General features: G+C 38.2%; 1 protein-coding gene across 1 annotated transcript; it reads right to left on the reverse strand.

Moving 5' to 3' along the window:
- Nucleotides 1-8,126: 8,126 nt before the first annotated feature.
- On the reverse strand, nucleotides 8,127-9,144 carry LOC130869481 (40S ribosomal protein SA). The gene has a single exon (XM_057761688.1). The coding sequence runs from the start codon at nucleotides 9,079-9,081 to the stop codon at nucleotides 8,194-8,196; it is 888 nt and encodes a 295-aa protein (XP_057617671.1). The 5' UTR covers nucleotides 9,082-9,144; the 3' UTR covers nucleotides 8,127-8,193.
- Nucleotides 9,145-19,936: the final 10,792 nt, after the last annotated feature.

Genomic DNA, 19,936 nt, shown 5'->3' on the forward strand with positions numbered 1-19,936 from the left:
ATCATGTCCTGATTGACTTCTATTTTTATATCAATAATTTTGTATTAATTGTGGCGACAAACACTACTGGTGAGAAGGACAGGAGCTGCACATGAAGTGAGAATTCATGCTGAGTACAATACAGTGCTATGCCAACATTAACTTTACAAGGAAGTGAAGGCTGCAGAGGAAAAGTGGAAATAATGACATCCTTTGACCATAGACAGTCACTGGTTTTATTTTAAGAGTCCACCAGAAATTTACATAAGTTATCCATCTACTATTCCTGAACATTTGAGGCAACTATAAAGGGATGCAATCCTGAAAGGCAAAGTCAGTCATTTCAGAACTTCTGTGGAGTGTAGAGACTGGAGCATGCTAAGGATTCTAGGATTTGGAGACTGAGGTAAGCTGTGGGATTCCTCTTAGTATACTGTAATTACCATTGGTTAATAAAGAATCTGTTTTGGGCCAATGGCTTAACAGAATATAACCAGACTGGAAAAAATATATAGAGAGAGTAGAAAGAGTGAGGGAGATACCATGTAGTCACCAAAGGAGAAAGACATAAGCAACCAGCTAGAGTCTTAGCAGTAAACCTTTACCTTTATCTTACCAGTAAACCACAAGCCTCATGGTGAAATATAAAATACTAGAAATGGCTTAATTTAAGAGCTATCCAGAAACAATCTTAAGCTATTGGCCAAACAGTATTATAATTAATTAGTTTCTTTGTGATTATTTTGGGTGTGAGCGACCAGGAAACAAATGAGCAGCCTCTCCCAACAGAGGTCTAGAGGTGAGATAGAGTGGTACATCCTTGGTGTATTGTTCGTGAAGGAAAACCTTCTTTTTCACGGGGGAATGGTATCTAAGGGCATTTATTTCACAGCTCTTTCACGGGTTGTCTCAGCTGCAGTTACCATCCTTCATCATGGCCCAAATGCATTGTCTTAAATAGGTAGTGGTCAAAGCCTCGACATATTAATCCTTTATAGAACGACTCTGAAGCTCCCATTATCAGAGTTGCCTGTGGTTCACGAGGCTGTACTACCTGGTTTTTAGTTTAGCTTCTTTATAGATACTGATTCCAGAGACTTCCCTGATAGGATCCTGAGCACTAGGCTGAATCATTCATCACCCATCTACAATAAAAACTCGGTCACTGGTGGAAGGTAGGCACAGGCAGCTCTTATTGCACGGTAGCAGAGCAAGTCACACTAACATTTTCACTGGAGTTAATTGAAACAATCTTCCAATTTGAGAATCACATTGATAATGTGATTGCTATTATGATCTTTTAAAGTACTAGGAAACGAAGAAAACAAGACTGTATGACTATTGTGATTGACTGCCACCCTAAAAGGTTACAGTAATTAACCAAGAACAATTTAATGGGAAATACAAACATTTATTTATCCACAAACATGTCTCCTGTAAGCAATTTTGCAGTGTACATGGGAATAAGGTGGTGATTTCTCCCCGATGGGTTTATCTAAGAGAGGGGACACACTAGGTCATATGATAATTTGTTTTCTCACTGGGAATAATCTCTGTATTGATTTCCACAACAGCTGCACCTATCCAAACTTCACCAGAACTTGTTTATGTGTTAAAATACAAAAACAAAAACAAAACTAGATATTGCCATTTGTCACAACATGGACATACCCAAAAACAGTGTGCTGTGTGAAATGAGCCAAGCACAGAAAGAAAAGACACTACATTTCCTCATCTGTATAATCAAAAAGAGATCAAATATACACAGACAGGTTAGGAACAAACTGTGGGGGGAAAGTGGGAGATGCAGGTCAAAGAGTACAAAACAGCAGCCATCAGAGGAGCCATTTTGTGCTGGAATCCTCAACTCATTCATCTGACTCCTGCATCTGAGGTAGAAGCTTATATTAGTCAGCTTTACCTTCTTATGACAAAGAAATTTTTGTTTGTAAATTGCATCCATTTCTGACTGGGTCAAGATGAAATCTCAGAGTGGTTTTAACTTGCATTTCTCATAGAGCTAAGAATGTTGAACAATCAAAAAGAAAAAAATGGAAGAAAGAAAAAAAGAAACTCAGCTATTTGGATTTCTGCTTCTGTGAATTCTATTTCATTTCATGCCCCTTTTTAAAAATTGAGTTTTTTCCTTGATGTTTAGTTTTTATGAGCTCTTTCTATATTCTAGATATTAATCCCTTGTCAGATTTATATCTGCCATTCCTCCCTATTTAATAATAGTCTGTCTTTTCACTAGAATATGGTATGGTTTGCTACATGGAAGCTTTTTAGTCCCATGAGGTTCCATTTGTCAGTTGTTGGTTTTAATGCCCTTGCTTGATTCCTGTTCATAAGGTCCTTGCCTGGGCCAATGACTTAAGCATTCTCCATACCATCTCCTGTTTCTGGTTTATGCACAGTTTAGATATGTGCAGTATGAAACCAAAAGAACTTTCAATCATTTATGAGATATCCAGTTTGACTGGTATGATATATGAAAATGTTATTTTTTTGATTCTGTTTTTTTTTTACATAAATATGTATTGTTGGTCTCTTTGTTAAAAAAGTTCAGGTGACTTTAAGAATGTGAGCTTATATCTGGTTCCTCAGTTTGATTCTATTAATCAATGTATTTGTTTTTGTGCTAGTACCAGGCTTTTCTATTACTCTAGATCTGTGGTATTGCTTGAAATCAGGCATAGTTATATTCCCAGGCAGTGTTTTTGTTGTTCTAGATTGCTTTGACTAGTCTGTTTCTTTGGTGTTTCCATCTGAATTTGGAGATTCATTTTTCCATTTATGTAAAGAAAGGCATTGGGGTTTTAATGGGGACTCAATTGAAAATGTATCTTGCTTTTGATAGAATGACCATATTCATGATACTAACTCTATAAAGTCATAAACATGAGAGTTCTTTCAGTCTTCTGGTTTCTTAAATTTCTTTCTTCATTGTGGGACAATGTCTATCACAGATACCTCAAACTGGCAAACAAAATTCTCAGTGCCAGGTATATGTTACTTCTTTAACTGTTGGCCAGTGCAGTCTCATATACTTTCCCCCAAACAATACAAGGTATTTCTACTACACTCGTTTACCCTTCAGAACTTGCTGTAGCAGTCTATTGCTAGAAGAGCCCATATACTTGAAGAACAAAACATGGAGAACTGAAACTGGTACTGACCTGTAAGAATCATCCCTGGGTTCTCACAGCGCTCTTCATACTATCCTGAGGAAAATGAATTAACTGTCTTATGCAACTATGAACTCCGCAATTACAATAACAAATGGTGCATTGTAGTGGCATGGCAACTGCTTTCTGATTGGATTTAAATGAGATAGATCTCACACCTGGTCCCTTTAACTATGCCTGCCCTAAGCCTTGCTTTTTTGTACAGTCACCTATTCTCATTCTCGCTAGTTAGGCTTTAAGGAACAATACAGTGACACCCTATAGCATTGCATCATGAGCTAACCACCACACCCTAACCCTGCCACTTGCAGGTTCCCTCCTTTAACATCCCCACATCAAGACTAAATCTATACTGCACAAAGCATACACAAACACAGTAGTAAGAAAGATGCTTGGACAAACTCACCCATGAGCTCTTTCTGTTTCTGTAGTAGCAGGCCAGCCTTTAGATTTGAATTGAAATACCCATTCTGTAGTTTTTAGACTTGTCATCCTCCAAAATTCTGTGAGCTGATTCTTTAGTAGATCTCTTTAGACACCCCCTCTACAATACACCTATGTACCTAGGGTATAATGTGCTTTGTTTATCTGGGGTGTTGTTAGATAACATGATTGATATTTTACATATGTTAGTTTACTTCAAGTTTACTTTCGGTAGCACGAATACAATGAGTGGTGGACAGGAGCGGTGAATACTCTGTAACACATTATTTAACAGGCATGTTCTTAAAAAGAGCATGTAAAATGCTTAAACACAAATTTCCTTTAATAACATATGTCAAAGTTTGGATTCCACATTTATACATCCATTTATAGCATGATATTGAGAGCATATTTTTCTTTATTTTTCCATGGGTTTATTTCCTACTTGTACCATAAAGGGCTCAACTTCATGAATGTTTCACCTCTATTCAGATCATGTTTTGATCCTTCGTTCTTCCAGGAAAGTCTTCCTCAGAGTCAATAGAATCATGGCCAATGGAAGGATCTTTCGTTTGCTGAGTAGACCAGCGAGCTTCTGTTTTCTCAATCCAAGTAAAAAACGTTTGAGGCATCATCAATTTATCAACATTGTGAAGAAGAAAAGAAAGGTTTATTCTAGTTTGAAGAGTAAAATTATAGCAAAGAGGAAAGGGATTCCCTTAAAACCAAGTTGAGATATTGTTTGGTGACAGGATCTAGAATCCCCATGGGCATTCATTTAGGGCGTGTCTGTGAGGGATCATCTGGATTAGTTTAACTGAAGTGGGAAGTCCCTTCCCAAATGTAGGTGGCACTGTTTCCTGAGCTAGAAGGAGTCATGGGTTTTATATAAAGGAAAAAGCTTGCTAAGCAACTGCATCCATCTCTCTCTGGTGTTTTCTTTAGATACAAGGTAACCAGCTACTTCTTGCACTGAGGCTGTGCTGTACCTTCTCTGACATGTTGGAATGTGACCCCTGGACTGGAAGCCAAAGGAAGTCCTTCCTTCCTTAGGTTGCATTTGCCAGGCATTTTGTCACAGAGGCATATAAAATAATATCAGCGAGGAAAACTTGATTCTCATGTGAAGGAATCTCTTTTTGTTAATTCTTTTGTATGATGTTTAAATTAAGAGAGACTTTTATGATGTGGTAAGTGCCTAAGTCTGAGTTTTTCTTGAGTGAAAGATATCAAGGGCCAAACTTAGAAAAGGGGCAAAAACGTCAAGCTGAGAAAATATTTACATTAGACAAATCTTCTAGAAATATAGATTACTGAATCATGCTGATTTTAGTGGGCTTCAATAACATGTCAAAAAAACCCTACATTTTTTTCTTGGTCAAGCAATGTTCTGATGATGTCGCATATTCCTTTGCAAGCAAGTGTGCTCCTAAGTTTAAGTTCTGTGCATAAATCTTAGAGTAATGCATTGCTTTAAAGGTATTTCTCCTTGGGGCTAGGAAGAAGGCTCTGCAGACAGAGGGTTTGCTATGTAAGGAAGAGGACATGAGTTCAGATCCCTAGTCTGGGCACAGCAATGTGCATCTGTGACCCCAACTCTGGCGTTACAGACAGATGGAGAAGACACATCTAGCCTCCACATTTGCATGCATGGATGAGCCCCTGTGATATCCATGCATCTACTATACTACACACACACACACACACACACACACACACACACACAGAGAGAGAGAGAGAGAGAGAGAGAGAGACTTTCCTTTCAAGAATACTCAGCTTAACTTAGAAATAAGTTTTAACAGTTTGTCTCAATTTTATTTCTTCTTTATATGGAATGAAGAATAATAAGACAAGGAAAACACTATATAGTTCTGTTTCTTAGTAATCAAAAAACATGTAGAGAGATAATTTTCTCAAATGATATGTTATAAGAATACATCAAAAGCATTTTCAGCATACCTAATAATTTATCTTTATCTTTCAGTTCAGACTTCCAAAGTTATAGATTCATATCTTAAATAAGAATCCATATTAATTAATGTCATTACAGCATAGATCTTCTAAGTTTGGTACATGTCTCCATACTCCTCTGAATGTGTTGTAATTACTTATCAAAGCTAATCTGCTATTAACGACACTACATTTTAGTATGAAAAGTATTAGAAAAGTGATAAATGTTTTATCTGTCCCTAGGAACGTATATCTAGTTTCTCATATTCTATTCCAGATCCTGAACATCATTTGGAGACTCCAGGTTGTTCAGACATTTGAACTCTGGCACATACTTTAAGACTGGGTCACACTGTTCTCTTAAGATACTTAAATTTCTACTCATTTAAAAAAATCTTTTAACCCATGTCCTCAAGATTATTGAATATAATAAGTAAACCAACAGGAGACACTTACCTCACCATTTCCACGGACACTTTAAAATATCCAGTTCAATTGAGTTCACCAGTTCAAAAGAGGGACTTGAAAGAGTTACCTCATCCCCATTCCCTCCACAGTAAATCTTGTCTTTGAAATCTTTTAGTTTAAAGTCAGGACAAAGAAATGTGTTTAAATTATTTCCGGGTAAATTTATGTGGGTTGTTTTTTCTTTCCAAATCTATACTTCTGTGAAATAATAGATATGTCTTTGTCTTGTTCTCTACACACTCACAAATGCACATGCGTATTTTAAAACACATTTTGTAGGACCGGGGAGTAAGTTTCATGTGTAAAGCACTTAATGTTCAAGTGTGGAAAACCCAGGTTCGGATCCTCAGTTTTCACATCAAAGCTGGGCAAGCATGTCACTGAGATTGGCCTGGAACCCCAGTGCTCAAGAGCTTGAGACAGGGGATACCTGGTACCTGGGGCAAGCTGGCTAATAGGACTAGCCAAACTGGGAGAGGTCAGAATCAATGAGAACCCTGTTTTATTACATAAAGTAGAAAATTATGGAAGAAAAACACTCATGTATACATACAAGCTTATATCACAAACTCATGCACACACACTCAAAATACAAAACAAAGACAAAAACCTACACACACACACACACACACAAACACACACACAAAGAGTCATGTTTTTACCATAAGGAGAAAGCCCCAATTTCCATGTTTATCTCTCTTGTGGGTTTTCAAGGTCAACAGGGTCTTCCCAGGGCAATATCGTTTATTTAAGCTTGTGAGGAGTTTTTTCTGTGGTTAGTGAAGTCCAGAGCCAGAGCATAGAAATCCTTGTGAATTCCCAGAGCGCTTTCTCTGATCTAGGTGACTTTCACCTACCCTCAGCTGTAACTCTCATGTTTCCTCCTAGAAAACCTTCTCCTGAGAGCACTCCCGGCACTAGCACTACATAAAATATTGGTTTTGAAAATGACCACTTTTTAATCAACACTTTACAAATTCCCAACTGATTTTTGTTCTTAAAAGTTCTTCTGTTGCCTTAGCTCCCAGCCATCTTGTTGCTGCTCCATTCGTCTTTCCTGCAGTCTTTTCTTCTTTCTTTCCTTCATCCTCGATGAGCTCAGTCATGTGAAAATGGGTGCTTCGTTTGCCAAGATGAAGTCTCAGGCAGAAAAATAATTTTGATGAACTTAAAATTAGTCAGGTTAAAGATGGAGTGACTGGGCATATGTACTATTCATCTATAAAAGTTTATGGAACACATTTTCAAAAGAAATTGGAGACAGGATTTGTTTTGTTTTTTGCTTCTAATAATCTGGAAAGAGGAGAGCACATTGGTGAGTGGTCAGCCCCCCTAAAATGTCATTGTTTGTAGGGTAGTTTGGCTTACAAGTTTCCCTCATATTATAAACAGGCATCACCTCTCTACTACCTAAGTTGCATAATTATTTCTGCAAACATGAACTAAGAAGCTAAAACCAGAAAAGACATTTTTAGAGATAATGTTACCATAGAAAGTGCTGTCATTCTCCTGTTTCTCTTCTATTTGTGGTGATTATTATTATTATTGTGAGAAATACCTATCTTTTATGCCTTCTTTGCTGAAACATCTTTTTAATGCACCATCATCTTTAGACACTTGTTTTAGGTTTGGAGTCCACAGTGATTGGCAGACTTGCCTGGCAATGCTGTTTATTGACAGCAGGGAAATTCGTTTTTTCTGCTCTGATGCTTTTTGAAAGCAAGGAGCCAAAGACCCAAGTGAAGCAGGCACCGGGCTGAAGATCTTACCTAAATTTCTTTATAGGCTGTAAAACAGGTATCTTAGAAAATTGCCTGGAGAGAAATTTCAATCACACATTTGGATACTTATTGTAGATGAAACATTCCATTTCAGAGAAAAAAAATGGAGTGAGCTAATTAAAAAAATAAGATGTGTATTAATTAAGTTTTATATTTTGTTTCCTGATACTAAATCCCCAAGGTTCGTTCTGATAATACTTCCTGGTGAATTCAAGAAAAGACTGTAGGAGTTAGGGTTTTATGGCTGGTGCTTCTAACTGAAGTGAGGCCTCAGTAACGTGTTCACACAGCTTATTTATGCTATGGATCTTTTTTTTTTTTTTTTTTTTTTTTTTTTGACAGCTTGTAGGAACTTTATTTTCCTTCCACCTTTTTTCCCTTTGCTCAGGTGTCTGCAGAGGAGCTCAGGACCACTCAGTGGTGGCTCCAACCCACTCGGTGGCCTGCGCTGTGGGAGCTGCTGACCAATCCTCAGTGGTTGGCTGGGCACTCCAGTCTTCAGTAGGGAACTGCTGGATGGGCACCGAGGGCACCTGCACCCCCTCAGACCAGTCAGCCACCTCTGGCTGAGCAGCAGTGAACTCAGGAGCTGGTGCAGTCCATTCACCCTGAAACTCCTCCTTGGTCACAGCCTTCTCGGCAGCAGCCTGTTCTTCCTTCTCAATCTCCTCTGGATCTCTGTAGAAGTAAAGATCAGGCATAACCTCCCATGGGTGCTCACGGGAGATAGTGCCACGCATGCGGAGTACTTCCCGGGCCAGCATCCACCACATCAGGCCCACTGAGTGAGCTCCCTTGTTGTTGCATGGGATGGCGATGTCCACGTAGCGCAGAGGTGAGTCTGTGTTACACAGGGCAATGGTGGGCAGGTTCACGTAAGACGCCTCTGTGAGGGGCTGGTGGTCAGCCCTGGGATCGGTCACCACTAGAAGCCGTGGCTCCCTGAAGGCTGCCTGGATCTGGTTAGTGAAGGTCCCTGGGGTGAAACGGCCAGCAATTGGAGTGGCTCCAGTGGCGGCAGCAAACTTCAGCACGGCTCGCTGCCCAGTGTTCCTGGAGGAGATGACGCTGACATCAGCAGGGTTCTCGATGGCAACAATAGCCCGAGCTGCAAGCAGCAGCTTTTCCCAGGTCCTCTTCAGGTTGATGATGTAGATGCCATCACTTTTCCTTTTGTAGATGTACTGCTCCATCTGAAAGTCGAGGTTGGTGCCACCTAAGTGGGTGCCTGCAGCAAGGAATTTGAGGACATCCTCCTCCTTCATCTGCAGGACATCAAGGGCTCCGGACATCGTGTAAGTTTCCCTTTAAGTTACGTCGGGAACCAAGAACAACGCCGTATGGACCCGTCCCGGGGCAGCCGAGGAAAGTATGCTATGGATCTTGAGTTGAGGTAGCTACTTATGGCTGGTAGACTGGTTCACTGTCAGCCTTCTGGAATTAGTACCCTGTCCCTTCTTACATTCTTGTCAGTGATGGCAGCAGCCCATCTCACTAAGGTCTCTTCATGCCAGATAAAATGAAGGAAAACAGAAAATACATATTTATGTATGTTTTATTGGAAAGAACTTAGTCCATGACTATTCTAACCAGGAAGGGGCATGATGAAGTTAAAAGACAAGTATTGCAGCTTTTGTAAACTATTATATAGGACACAGGGTTAGTATGTGAAAAAATTTCCAATGAGGTTGCTTGCAGTATCTGTCACAAATTTGCATGAAGCATTTTGATAAAAATTTTGGATACATATTTTATAAGTATCATTTAAAATTATAAACTACACTATGATATTGCTTATCATAGTAATTAAAATATTTAGCTAATAATTGGAACATATTTTGATTAAATAGATGCATCTGAGTATTTTCTAGATGTAGAATTAAGTAAAAATTTGAAAAACAAGCAAACAGTTCAAATAGAAGGAAATAATTCTTTTAATTTCAGTCATGGGTTCTCTTTTCATGGGCTGTAATTGGAGGCATGCTGTTTAACCTCTTTGTGTTTTCTGATGTTAAAAATAAAGGTAATGGTGTGGGGAAGATGGTTGGGTTCCTAAGGATATTTGGTCTACAAGCAAAAGGGCCTGAGTTCAAATCTCTAGAAGCAACATAAAAGCCAGGATACAGAAGCCTGCTGTATCTGAAACCCCAGAGTAAGAATGGAGTTTTGTAGATCCCAAGAACTCATTTGCCAGCCTAATAGCCAAAATGACCATCTTCAGTCTCAGAGAGAGACTGTCTCAAAATATGCAGCATTAAAGTAACAGAGGAAAACAAGCGGTGTCTATCTCTGGCAAGGCATGCACACTACCATGAGTATGCACATGCAAACACACAAACACACACATTGCACACAAACCACACACAAACATTCTCACACACACATCCACAAATCACACACTTACAGGCACACATACATAAACCATACATGAACACTTAATTAAATTCACAGGGAAAATGGTAATAATACAGCAAGTTGTAAGATGCATTCAAACCAAAAACATGGAAGGTCCTAGAATGGAGTCCATTGAATAAAGGAAGTCAGTTACTTTCTTAATCACCTTACTACTGACTAAGATACTTTTGGTTATGTACCATCATCTACTCTACTGTTACGTTTTTCTTAATCTAAAAACCACCCATTTTAAATTTGTTCACTATCCAGTTAGGGAGATTCTAGAACAAGCTTTACCAAAATATCACTAAATATTTCCACAAATTACACTTCATATAAAAAAAAACCTAAAGAAACTAGTGATGTGTATCTGATCAGGTTTTAGCACAAAGCTTTTCCATCTATTTGAAAGTAAACTCAGTAGCTTATCATTCAATTTTCTAGTTCGAAGGGTGTGATCAGCTCAATTTTAGTGCATATTGCTTACTTGTAATGCAGTTTAATAGAATATGTTACTGGATGTGATAGCTCACATTCAAAATTCTAGCATTTGGGAGACTGAGAAAGGACTTGGGGTTGACATGTGTTTATAGTCAGCTTAGTATAAAGAATAAAACCTTGTTACAAAATCGAAATGAAACACACATAGAATATTCTTGATAACATGTCATAGATCTCATAAGAAAATTTCAATGGAGCCATTTATACAAATATTTGTTAATTTTTAATTTATTATATAATATATGAAATACCTAAAAGTAGGAGTGAGAAATAGGATGTGATTATTTTTAAAAGATATTCTTCAATTTCTGAAGCTGGCTGTTTATGAAACACTAGATATGTGTTCTTTGACCTCTGCATAATTTATTTAAACACAAACTGAATAACTTAAATGCGGCTATCATCACAATACTTCAAACAACGGTCAGCGATCTGTGAAGATTCTTTGTGCTGTCTCATTAAACCCAAACTCCTGACAAGTCTGACATAAGCACACCCAGACTGCCGCACAATTAGACATACTATCTTACTAAAATATTCACCGCATGGCCTTGACCTCTGTGCTAATTAAACCTCCCTGGCTGTCAAAGCTTCTTCTATGTACCACTCCCCCCTCCTTAAATAGGCCTGAATGTCAAATAACTCATTATTTACAAAGGCAGTACCGTCAAATACCCACAAGTGTGCTATTTTCATCCCAGAAGATCTGGCTGTTTTCCATAGCACGCTTTGTGTTCTCACAGTTTTGAATCATTAAGGAAGATTTCAGAACCAGGTAAAAGGGTGGACGTTGGAAATGAGATAGTAGGAGAATGGAGTGTATGAAAGAAGGAGGGATGGGGATCTCTCAGCGGAGTGAGCAGGTTAGGGAATATGCAGTATGGAATGGCATGCTGGATGTCTGGGACCATCTGGGCATGTGAGCCAGAAGGGAAAACTGCACTGACAGCGAGAAGACTGCAATCCAAGGATGAGATGGGATACGAGGGTTACCAATAGTTCCCACTGTTCCATAGTCATTCTTGCACATACATACTTGGCAGTTGTTTATTGAACACATGAGCTTATACTGGGCACTCTGTAGCAGCTAAGGATCCTCAAGTAAGCAAGATGGATGCCACTGCTCACAGGAAGAGATTACTGTTAAGAGTCCTTAAAAGTAAAAAGAGTATCTAGTCTAAACAGGGGCAGTAAATGGGGATGTCCAGTTACTAGTATTCCTGTTCTGTGATGGGGACGCTGGAAAAGGATCTTGATTATCAGGCAGGAACGTCTGCACATAACAATAAATCTGGTGCAGAAGAAAGAAAGCCACTGTGGAGATCTTCCCTGTGACATATCTTAAACTGTGTTACCTAGGATTGCTCAGCATCTTACATTATTTAGCCTTATTGTGGTTCTTCATCTTCCCTCTAGACTGGGAACTCTGCTTAGCTCGTTCAAGGCACCCAGTGAATAAAGACTGCTGAATAATTGAATAAGCAGACATAACCAAGGTAGATTCCTCACAAAGCAAGCTCAGCGAGAAGCTAGAGAAAACTCCTGTAGCTTTGTATAAGAGGGAGCAGTCGGGACCTCGGAGACAATGGATCCGCGAACTTGTCCCTCAGCAAGCACGTACGATAAAATCAGCTATGCCATCAATAGGTAAATGTGATGTCTATTTCATAGAGAGAAGTTCAGTAAGAACATTATTGTCTCATGCAGCACAGATGATTTTGTCTCTACTTGTAGGAGTAGGTCTAATCAAAATTAAGTTTGAAGGGCTGCAAAGAGAAGTCGAATAATGTAAAGGGGTCACAGATATTCAGGTGGGCCCTGTTCTGTTATTCTGCATGATGACTGAAGTGAGTCAAGGCTTGGACACCTTACAATTATAATCGGGTCTAATATAAACACAGAATTTTAAAATAATAGCAAAAAAAGCTTGTGCGATTTCCAAGAGCTGTGGCCTTTGAACAGCTTTCTGAGACGTTATCATGAGAGGTTCTGCTATCCAGCCAGCAGGTTCCTAAATGGCTGAGATTGTAGGTTAAATAAAACTGCTGAATCTCTGATGAGCTTTACACCAGGGGTCTGCTCGTACCACCCTGGGCAGTTTCAATAATAGCAGCACAGACTTGTTCCTCTTATCTGACAGAGGCCAAAGTGCAGACAGGCTGGCCTAGCAACAGCTGGAGACGGAGGAAATGAAGCGCCTATGTAACCCAGATTTTAAGCCATTAATTTTTCTTTCAATTTCAAACCTGCTCTGTTTCCTCAGTGGCCTATTTATCTGGCAAGGAAAAGAAAATACTTTAAAAAAATTTTGTTATTTTTCTCTTCATTGTTTGAGGTACAGTAGAACCACTACCCCACCCCAACACAAATGCTAAGTGCGGGGGAAGACCTGTGAATTACAGTTTAATGCAAAGAGCAAAGGCTGCACTTGAAGCTGTTGGCACCATACCTGACACACGCTAGGTGTTGAGTTCATGTTTGGGCTGTTACTAAATATAAGTGGAGTTTGAAACTGGTGACCTGATTTTGAGTCCTGGCTCTGATTTTTTATTAGTTGGATGACCTTGGCAGTTTAGCCTTGACTTTCTCATGGAGATTAGAAAAGGGGGGGGGTAGGAAGTAAAAGAGGAACACAAGTGTGTAAACCTGGAAGGACAAACCAAAGATACCCGGGTGGCTAGTTATTATTCACTGAATTAACTAATGAATAAAGGTCTTAGTAGGAAAAATCAATAACCAAAAAATTTAATCTGCGTTGGGGCTGTCACAATCACCAACAAATCCTGAGAATAAAAAAGGCAGTAATTAAGAGAATTGCAGAAAAAAAGGTCAATGTCCAACCAAAGAGAGTCTAAGTAATTTATGTCATGTATCAGAAGTAAAGATGGCAAAAATCAGTTGGCTCAACAAAGAGCTGAGTTATGACATTGACAAACTTGTCATAATAATTGACCTGATGACAATTTAATGCTAAACCAAATAATTTATAGCCTACTTTTAAAGTGAGGCTTTCTATCTCACGATTTTGAGAAAAAAACATAAAATGGGACAGCGCCAGGAAGTTGAACATGTGACAACTGCCCTGCCACCAGCTTGCTCTCCAGCAGTTACTGCACAAACACTAATCAAGCCCAGAGAGAATATGGACTAATTCAGCTTTTGCTTGGCCACAAGTGAAGCATAAAGGTGTTTTCATACTGTTTTTAAGACAATGTAATCAATCTCTGGAGATTGAACATACATTTAAAAAATACTCATAGACAAAAGAAGAAATATAAGAAATAAAAATAATTTTTTAATTTAATTAATTTATTTATTCATTTATTAAAGATTTCTGCCTCCTCCCCGCCACTGCCTCCCATTTCCCTCCCCCTTCTCCAATCAAGTCCCCCTCCCTCATCAGCCCGAAGAGCAGTCAGGGTTCCCTGCTCTGTGGGAAGTCCAAGGACCTCCCACCTCCTTCCAGGTCTAGTAAGGTGAGCATCCAAATTGCCTAGGTAGGCTCCAACAAAGCCAGTTCATCCATTGCTGGTGGGAATGCAAACTTGTGCAACCACTTTGGAAAACAGTGTGGCGGTTTCTCAGGAAATTCGGGATCAACCTACCCCTGGACCCAGCAATACCACTCTTGGGAATATACCCAAGAGATTCCCTATCATACAACGAAAGTATATGCTCAACTATGTTCATAGCAGCATTGTTTGTAATAGCCAGAACCTGGAAACAATCTAGATGCCCTTCAATGGAAGAATGGATGAAGAAAGTAAGGAATATATACATATTAGAGTACTACTCAGCAGTAAAAAACAATGACTTCTTGAATTTTGCATGCAAATGGACGGAAATAAAAATAATTTTAACTACATAAAAACAAATGCAGAAAAAATCAGAGTATGTGACAAGCAGCAAAAGATGCTATAAAAATTCTGAACTTGAGTTTTTAGAAAGAACTGAAAATTATTGAGCTAAGAATATATGTCATGTAATTTAGTAATAATAGACAGATGAAATCAAAGTAGAAGAAGGGTAAGAACTGAAGTTAGTCAAATACACAAGTGTTCAAATTTAAAAATAGACCAAGCTTATAAAGAGAAAAGATACAAATCAAATACTATAAGTGAAAGGCAGCTTTGGAGATAGGCAGGAAAAGCATCTGCCATGAGAATGTGAGGACCTAAGGTTCAAATCCCCAGAACCCTTAATGAGTATTGGTCACCCTAGCATTCCTGTGGAAAGGTGGGCGCCAGAACCAGGAGAGTTCCTTCCTGGAAGCACACAAGCGCCTTAGACTGGTGCATTCAGTGGAAATTAAGAATGAAGAGACTATGCCTCAAAAACAAGATGGAAGGGACAAACTAGCACCAAGATTGTTCACTGACTTCCATGTGCACAACATGGCATACTTGAATTCGCACACAGCACAAACAGCACAGACAGCACACATACATACACAACACACATGCACACACATGCATGCACGCACACACATATACCACAAAGAAGAAGGTTTTATGAAGAAGACATAATAAAGAAAAGGATGGATTGCAGCTGTAAAGGACGTAGAACATAGAGCTACTTGAGTTTTATGGCACATTTTGAAAATTTAAAAAATTTATGAGTACAAATTTAAATTAAATCTACTTATCCATATCTAATAACCCACTTCATTAAAAATCTCACTAAATATTAGTTTAAATACATCACTTATGAAACTGAATATGTCAAATGCGTGACTTAATTGACAAGTTTGAATTGAAGAGTCTTTCCTTGCTCAGTAGTTGACACAATGAACAGAAATTAGCACAACTGAACTATTCTGTAGGATTAATAGTAATTCTATGTAATAAAATCTCTTCCAAAGTGGTAGATTGAAAATGTACTGTTTGCTTTCTTACAAATGAATCCCTATGGGTATATCCCTCACATTATTCCTGCCTTATTCCAGGCTTTCGCTTTTTGTAGCCATCTTGTTTTCGTGATCCAAGATGGGGGCTGGTGTTCCATTCTTCAACTCCTTGTACCTGGACCAGAGTAGGATGAAGGGAAAAGAGGAGAACAAAGTACAAGCGACTGCTCTCTGCTAGGACAGTTTAACAAAGAATGCCAGGAGTACTTGTGTCTACATTTTATTGGCCAAAGCACGATAACATGTAAAAGCCTTTTACATGACAATGGGTAAAAACACACAACAACAGTGCTATTAGAGAAGGAAATGAATGGGATAAAGTAAAGGATAAATTGTCATTCTCTGGCACAAACAGATGATAGATTTACTAGTTCAAATGAGGCTTGACCTCATAAGACAAAGTTTGAGGAAGAACTGATTCTGGTAGGTCATGTATCACCAGTTCCCCTCTGCATCTTGCAAATTCCATAAAGAGGATGAGTAAGCATGCCCTTAGAATCCTGTGCACTGTTCTGGAAGGTCACTATTAAGTTGCCCATATCACCACGAACAGGAAAGGCCACCAGGGGTCACTGTGTAGCAGGAGAATGATAAAGCCTTTGAGTTCCTGCCACATGTTGATTTCAGATGGGATGAATTCTGCTGATAGCCACCATACAGTTCAGCTCTGTCTCTGTCTCTCTCTCTCCTTCCTCCTTCCCTACCTCACTTCTCTCTCTTTATCTCTCTCTCCCTGTTTCTGTCTCTCTCTCCCTCTCTCTGTCTCTCTATATCTCTGTTATCTGTCTCTTTCTTCATTTCCCTTTGCTTGTTGAGACAGTCTCATTACATGGCCATGGTTTGCCTGGAACTTGTCACATAGACCAAACTGGCCTCACACTCATGGCTCTCCTTCTGCCCCTACTTTCTAAGTGCTAAGATTGTTGATGTTCCACCAAGCTCAGTCTTCTTTAACACAATTTGAAAAGAAATGTCACTTACCCCTCTAAAATAGGCTACATTCAAGCAGAAGGAAGCCTTATCTCAATAGCTTGCACTCCTTTGAAATAAGAAAAGGTCTATCTAACACCAAAATTCCAGTTCTCCAGCAAACTCTCATGTATAATATAAGGAGAATACAGGACATTTTGTTTACTTCATGTAGAAGAAAACAAAAATTCTAAGCAAAACAGACAACAATAAGGAAAAGTAGTCGCATCTGGGCAAGTTTTAATAAAGTAAAGCAATATAAAGGAAAAGACAACAAAGATCCAAGACTACAAGTAGTCACTATTTAAGTGAAGGGGGAAAAAGACAGGTAAAAGCAATTTTTGCTTTTAACATTCCAAAATGTCGTTTGATGTAACAGCTAACTCACAAATATAGTATCATAGAACAACTTTTTTATAGAGCTGGAAAACAACATCGGATACATAGAAATGGTCTCTATATTCTTCATGATTAAATTCACAATTCAGATTAAAGCTCAGATATAATGAGAGTAAATGAAGAAGACAGAGGCAAAGGAGTGAAAACAGAGAATAGAGACAGTTCAACTTAAGAGAAGCCAAATTAGAGAGAAAAATGAAGGAAAATTACAAAAATCATAGAAAACAAAACAAGTGAAGTTAGGAGGGGAAAGATGTGGTGGAGGATAGTAGGGATCAAGAGGAGGAACTAATGAGGCTGTGGATTTGACTAAAACTTCTCTCCGAATAAATGAGAAGCTAGGCTGGAAATAATTCAAATGGACTCTGTTATTTGAGAATATCTTTAGTCCTGAGTCTTCAGCATCAATACACATCCTGTGATGAAGAGCTTTTTGGCATGTGCCTAGATTATAACACGAGCCACTGAATGAAGAGAAACGAGGAGCAATCTAGTCAGTCTCTGCCGGAAGACTGACCTCTTTCTTCTTCAGTTATAAAGACCTTTCACTGTGAGAGTCTGAAAGTGTGGTGTGCGCGGAGTAAGCAGTGCTGTTGGCTGCAGTCCAGACAAGAGATGGTAGTAGTGTGATGCTGTTTGATCAAAGGACTAACAGTGGCGGTGGTGGAATACGGTGTGAATGTAGAGCCAGTAGGGTGGTGACTTGGATGACTTTGTGTATAGATTCAGGAGTCACACAAGTGGAATATGAATAGTGATTTCATTCCTTTATTTATTGTGCTGATTTCTGTAGTGACTGCACCACTTTCTTTGAGGAAGGATATTTTTGCCAATATTGGTTGCCAGTTGCTGTTTTGATAATAGATATTCTCAGAATATCTGAGAAAGAACCTTTAAAAAGATTTAATTTACATTTCCCGGATGGTAAAGGAAGTTGAATAACTTTTTAAGTAATTATTAGTGATTTTTATTTATTCTATAAAAATTTGAGTTACCTTATATATTATTGAGTTTCATTATGGTCCTTTGAACAGTTGATTTTGTTTATTTTCTTCCCCTATCTTCATCCCCATTGACCCAACCCGTTTGTGTACCCTTCTGTCTCCTTATAACTATTTCTCTTCATATCACAAAGTTTCTATTATCCTTCCCTTTGCCCCCTCAGCATCACTTTGTCCCTCACATGCTCTCCCTACTAGCTTCAGTGTTTATACCCAATTGACCACCCTTTCTCATCCAGTCAATTCACTGGCCAGAAATAGTTAGATACTTAGTTTTATTTTGAGTTTAACTTTTGCTGTTCTCATGTTTTTAAGATATTAATCTCTTGCCTGATGCATAGTAGACAATTTTTTTCATTCTATAAAGCTTTCTCTTCATTCTGGTGATTATTTATATGATGTGCAGAACTGTTGTAATCTCATTGTAATTTCATAATTTCATTTGTCAATTCTCAAGACAATTTCCTGAGCTGTTAGAGTCCAGTTTTTGTTTGTTTGTTTGTTTTTGTTTTTTTTTGTTTTTTTGTTTTTGTTTTTTTTGGAAAGTCCTTGTCTTGCTTTACTTCTTAAAGTTCTTCAATTCTGCTTTTTTGAGCAATTTAAAGGTTTTAGTTCTTATATTAAGGTCTGTGATTCATTCCAGGTTTTTTTTTTTTTTTTTTATATGAAGGGTGAGATATATGACTCATGCTTCATTATGCTAAGGGTAGTTTCCCAATACCATTTTGAAAAGGAATATTTTTCCATATGTCTTTGGCATATTTGTCAAAAATTAATTGGCTATAGAGGTATTGGTTGATTGCTAGGTCCTCTACGCTATCCTACTCTGCTCTGTCTTGTTCTACTGCTGTACATGTTTGTTTGTGTGCCAGGACTATGTTATTTTTGTTACTATGCCATTGTAATGTGGTTTGAGATCAGCTATTGTGATATATTCGACATTACTTCTTTTTCTTAGGATTGGTTCTGCTATCCAGGGTTTTTTATATTACCATACACGTTTTAAGGTTTATTTTCACATTCTGTAAAAATACGTTTTCTAGAATTTTGATGGAAATCACATTGGATCTGTAGATCACTTTTGAAAATGTTACCATTTTACAATATTTTTTTCTAATTCAAATATATGAAATATTTTTCCATCTCTGAAGTTTTAAATTTTTTCTACAGCATTCTTATATGTGATGGTTGAGATTTTCCACCTCTTTTGTTAAGTTTACTTGTAGATCTATTTTCTTGACTTTGAAACTATTATGAATGTGAATTTTTTCTAAATTCTTTCATTATGAATATATACAAAGGCTACTGATCCACTGTTGGTAATTCTTGTTTCTGGCCTATTAAGTTATCTACTTTAAATAATGTTCCATGCTTTGCTTAGAAGAATGTATGTTCATGTATGTTCATGTCTGTTACACAGATTCTTAGGCTTTGTCTCTTGGTTATATCCAAGAGTTCTTAAACATTGTGTTCATGTTGGTTTTTTGTGTGCGTGCATGTGTGTGTGTGTGTGTGTGTGTGTGCACATGTGTGTGGAGGCCAGAGGTCTTTACCAGGTGTTTTCCTCAGTCACTCTTCACCTCATTTTTTTCTGAGTCAGTTTCTCCCAATAAACCTGAAGCTAATCAATGTGTCTAAGATGGTCTCTTCAGGTCCTGGATTAAATTCATCCGCTTGTTTTTATCCTTTTTCAGGTTACTGTTTATTTTAATTAGTAATCTTTAAATTTTTCATCTAGAATTTTACCTATTTCAATATCTTTAAATGAAGTATAGGAGTGATGGTCCTTTGTGGGGAATATCTAGTGTTCATTGTTAATTTGGTTGATTTAAGAATCATCTAGCAAACACACCTCTGGCTGAGTCTTTGAAAGCATTATCAGATTGCTTTAACTGGGGAGAGAAGACAATGCTAAATAAGGGCTGAGGTCTGGGACTGAATAAAAAAGATAAAAGAGAAAATGAGCAACCCCCAGTA

Source organism: Chionomys nivalis, chromosome 2 (genome assembly GCF_950005125.1).
Source record: "Chionomys nivalis chromosome 2, mChiNiv1.1, whole genome shotgun sequence".
In the NCBI taxonomy this organism is placed as follows: Eukaryota; Metazoa; Chordata; class Mammalia; order Rodentia; family Cricetidae; genus Chionomys; species Chionomys nivalis.